Below are 4798 nucleotides of genomic sequence, written 5' to 3' on the forward strand. Positions count from 1 at the left end.
TCAGCAGTCACCATTTAGGTTTGTGTGGGGATGTCTCAAAAAATCAAAGGATAAAGATCAGCAGTTGTCACTTCAGTCAACATCCACCAAAAATATGAAAGTCAAAGGCAGAACTTTCTCCATTTCTATGCTCATCCTGCCACCACTGCAATGTATTATTTCTCCCAACCCCTCTTTTTAGTTTTATCCTTACATTTTCCATTATCTGGGCTTTATTCCTCAAGAAAAGTCACTATAATAAACCAAGCAGCAAACTTCTCCAGGCTATGAACAGGAAACATGAAGCAACTGACAAGGCTGTTGACCCAGACAGAGCCTTTTGCCATCTCCGTCCTCCTCCTCCAGTGTGCTGAACCCTCCTCATTTCTCCAGAATGGTTTTAATTTCTACACCTTTAATTGCCTCAGTGAGCCCTTTTAGCTGTGAGCTCTAAGCCTTAGCTAATGGTTTAGTTGAGATTGAGCTCATGCCTCTAGCCTGATCGTGACCCACTGCCTTAAGCTTCTGGTAAACAGGAATATAAAGCCATATAGATATTTGAATGCATGGATAGAAATATGTAAGTTTTCAAAGAGTTGCTCATAAATACACAACTTGGATGGCTGCACCAACTTTTTTACAAATATATTCCAGCTTATGAAGATGAATTCTGAAGAAGACAAAAAAAATCCCAGGATGTAACATTTATAAGTAAAATGTGGCCAATGTTGAAATTATGCACCAATCCTGGCATGAGTGAAGGGGAGTAATGGGAACTAAAGAGAAAGATTGCCATTGCTGAGGCAGAGCTCTACTGGAAATCAGTCTAGAAATAAGTTGTGGGTTCTTCTAGCCAGAAATGTCCCCAGAGAGCATCTAAGATCTGAGGACCAAAAGTGGGTATGTACAGAATTCCAACAGCAACTCCACTGTTCATGAGCTCTCTGTGCTTCCATTTTTCTTTTGTAAATGGTGATAGTAGAACCTCTCACTATCTGCTTTAGTCACCAATGTCTCCAGCAACTCAATGCACTGAGCACATGATACATGCTCAATATATATGAAAAATTAGCCAGACATGGTGGTGCATGCCTGAAATCCCAGCAGCTTGGGAGCCTGAGGCAGGAGGATTGCGAGTTCAAAGCCAGACTCAGCAACTTAGCAAGGGCCTAAGCAACTTAGTGAGACACTGTCTCTAAGTAAAATATTTTTAAAAGGGCTAGGAATGTGGCTCAGTGGTTAATCGCCCCTGGGTTCAATCCCTGGAATAATAATAATAATAATAATAATAATAATAATGGCAGCATTATGGCATACCTATCAGTAAAGGATCAATTTTATAAATTCTAGGAACAGTATCTGACTGACAATAAACACTTAACACAACTTGGATATCTTATTCTTTTTATTAACATGATATATTGATATATGTGTATTATATATGCATATATGTGTTTTATTTAACTCTGTTAACTTGGGGGGAACTGTACTTTGAATGTATCAATTCTTTGTTTTTTATCAGAGACATGACAAGAATATTGATCTTCCAATTTATTTATTAATTATGGGAGAACTTGATACAATTAACCCTTGTCCATTATCTAGAGAGAATAATATGTCTTGTGAAATCATTGGGTTGTCTTCCATGCATCTGTGTAAAAAGTGGGTTTAGCAAAACTGGAGACAAACCCTTCATAGGGAGTAATGACCCTTCTTTGAACCCACAGCTGCTTGCTACTTTCATATGCACCCTTTAAACATCTTGCCCTTGTCCATTCCATTGGTGAATCTTATCTCAGCTGCACTGAATGTAGCTATTTGTAGCTATTATTTAATCTTTTCCTGTTTAAATTCCAATTTCCCAAATAAACTTCAAAGGTCCAATCCTAATTTATTTTGTCCTTTGTTTCCAGTGGAATATTGCTTTCTTTACTTTTTTTTTTTTTTTTGTACCAAGGATTGAACCAGGGGATGCATGACCACTGAGCCACATCCCTAGCCCATTTTTTGTATTTTTTTTTAAAGACAGGGTCTTGCTGAGTTGCTTAGGGCCTTGCTAAGTTGCTGGGTCTAACTTTGAACTCTCAATCCTTCTGCCTCAGCCTCCAAACCACTGCACTGGTCTTCTTTACATTTTTATCACACTTGGACATACATTTGTGGTTTTTGACACCAAACATTGTGATATAAAAAGTGACAGCTTTTGCTTTCTAAAAAAGGTAATGAGAAAAAAAAATATCTGATGTCTTGCATGCTATATAAAACAATTACATGGCCCATGCACTTAATAATCTTTATGTTCAATTATTCACATTTAGGGAAAAGACAGCTTCCTTTGTTTGGTAAGAATCAATTAGGATTAGCGTTCTGAAGTTTGAGAAATTATAACTTAAACAGGAAAAGATTAAATAATATTGATCATAATTTCTCAATTGTGTTTTCTTATTCAGTATGATATTTGTCCCAAGATTTAAGAAATTAGGCCTTAGAGATACAACTAAATCTTAGGTATTGTAATGGTTTGTGGTACTGAAAACTCACCCCACACTTATTCTTCAGTATTTTTTTTCCAGTGGGTTTTCTAGGCCTGTGGACATGGTTCCCTGGTTGAGTACTTGCCTGACAAACACAAGACAATAGGTTTGGTCCACATCACTGGAAAAACAATTTATTGACACTAAATTCATTAAGGTAAGCAAAATCTGTGCAAGATCAGTGCTCCAAATCCATGGTAAATAGATGGCTGGGATTGGAGGGTTATTCCAGGGTTATTAGATCTCAAAGTAATGTTTTAGGAGGTGGCTTCTGGGTACCCATGGACTGTCATTGTCTGCTGCATCAGGTGTTTGTTATGCTTGATCCTCAGAGCTCCTGCATGGGTTATGGACTTTGAGAAATAATACAGAAGCACTATATTTTATAATTATGTCAGTACTGTGGAAAATAAGATATCTATAACCTGTATAAGCATCTAGTATCTAGCTATGTAAAAATAATTTCTCTTTGAAGGAAAAAAAGTACACTAAAAATAAAAATTCAAATATTTCAGTTTTCAGTGTCCTAACATTTAAAAGATTTTTGAATATATAATTACATGGCAATTATTTTGTTTTAATAAATTGCTAATTTGGACATGATAAGATATATTAAATTTTCTGTAAGTATATTAATTACAGTAAAGTCCCTTAGAAACTATCTGGATTTGAATATAAGTAAAATACCAATAGCTTATGAAATTAACTTTTACCTTAAAATTCTTACTAATTTTGAACTTTGTATTGAACACAAAGTTTAAATTTGTCATTTTTATACACAAATGAGAGATATACATAGGGTACACATATAGGTATTCAGTATATCTGTGTTACTAAAATATAATGGAGGTTTCAATGGTAAAAAAAATATCTTAAAAGTCTTTGGGAGCAGGAGAGGGAAAGCAATAATTTCAAAAATGATTGTAAAACATTAATCTAAGCACATGTAGAGAATGCATAAAGGAAAGCAAAAACAGAAGTAGAAAGTTCTGATGACATTCAAAAAATTGAGAGCATATTGGTTCCTATTTAAGACATAGACACAAAGCAAGGTCTTCAGAGAACCTAGAGACAAAGGTTCAAGATCACCCATCTCAAGCAGCCCAGCAGCATCTACAAGATCCCCAATGGCCTTGCCCTTGGCTTTCCTGCTGGCCCTGATGGTGTTCAACTGCAAGTCCACCTGCTCTCTGGGCTGTGACCTGCCTCAGATACACAACCTGGGTCTTGAAACTTCTGACGGAAATGAGGTGGGAGCCCTGACACTCCTGGAAAAAATGAGGAAAATTCGCACTTTCTCCTGCCTGAACTACAGAAAGGACTTTGCCTTCCCCCAGGAGCAGTTGGAGGGTGAGCAGGTGCAGAAGACTCAAGCTGTTGCTGTCCTCCATGAGATGACCCATCAGATCTTCAACCTCTTCAGCACCCAGGAGGCCTTTGCTGCTTGGGACAAGACCCTCCTGGACACCTTCCTCACTGGCCTCCATCAGCATCTGGATGACCTGAAAGCCTGTGGGACCCAGCAGGTGGGGGTGGAAGAGGCTCCCCTGAGGGCTGTGAGGAAATACTTCCACAGGATCACTGTCTACCTGAAGGAGAAGAAATACCTGCCTTGTGCCTGGGAGGTGGTCAGAGCAGAAATCATGAAATCCTTCTCTTCATCAGCCAACTTGTATGGAAGACTAAGGAGCATGGAATGAGACCTGGTCCAACAGGGAAATGCCTCTCACTGACGAACACACCTTACCACACTCCCACAAGTTCTGCCATTTCAAAGACTCATTCCTGCTGGAATTTTGAAATGAATTCAACCAATTTTTCAGATGATTTCAAGAATATTAGACAACATCCCATTTACCCAGGACCATCATGTATCTTTTTTTTCTATTTATTTAAATATTTATTTTTATGTTATTTATAAGATCTGAATTGTTTCAGATTTGTTTCTGAATTGTTCATAGAAGCTGAAGTAAACCTTTACATTGTGATTAATATAAAAAAGTACATTTTATATTTAGTCAACTTTTTATTTTGCATTGTTCATTAAATTTTTACTATGGAAAATTTCTTCTGTGTTGAACACAATAAACTTAATGAAAAGACTTGTCAAGCCTGATTTTACAACTCGATCTAAAAAAAAATGGTAGAATTGACTTCCCCCTTGTGCTACATTTAACCTTGTACTAAAACATTCATTTCATTGAAGCCAAGTCGCATGTTGCCCTCAAGGTTTTGAGGTGAACATAAAAATACAGTTCCTGCTCTCTTTTGTCTGATTTTTATAG

General features: G+C 37.1%; 1 protein-coding gene across 1 annotated transcript; it reads left to right on the forward strand.

The window, feature by feature from the left end:
- Nucleotides 1-2019: 2019 nt before the first annotated feature.
- On the forward strand, nt 2020-4421 carry LOC107156486 (interferon alpha-5-like). Its single transcript, XM_015502560.2, has 2 exons — nt 2020-2670; nt 3548-4421. The coding sequence occupies exon 2, from the start codon at nt 3641-3643 to the stop codon at nt 4211-4213; it is 573 nt and encodes a 190-aa protein (XP_015358046.1). The 5' UTR covers nt 2020-2670; nt 3548-3640; the 3' UTR covers nt 4214-4421.
- Nucleotides 4422-4798: the final 377 nt, after the last annotated feature.

The sequence above is a fragment of the Marmota marmota genome, unplaced genomic scaffold (genome assembly GCF_001458135.2).
Source record: "Marmota marmota marmota unplaced genomic scaffold, marMar, whole genome shotgun sequence".
Taxonomy (NCBI): Eukaryota; Metazoa; Chordata; class Mammalia; order Rodentia; family Sciuridae; genus Marmota; species Marmota marmota.

Bases quoted from the DNA above. Each gene is read 5' to 3' on its own strand.
- LOC107156486 (XM_015502560.2), top strand. From the start codon at position 3,641: ATGGCCTTGCCCTTGGCTTTCCTGCTGGCCCTGATGGTGTTCAACTGC.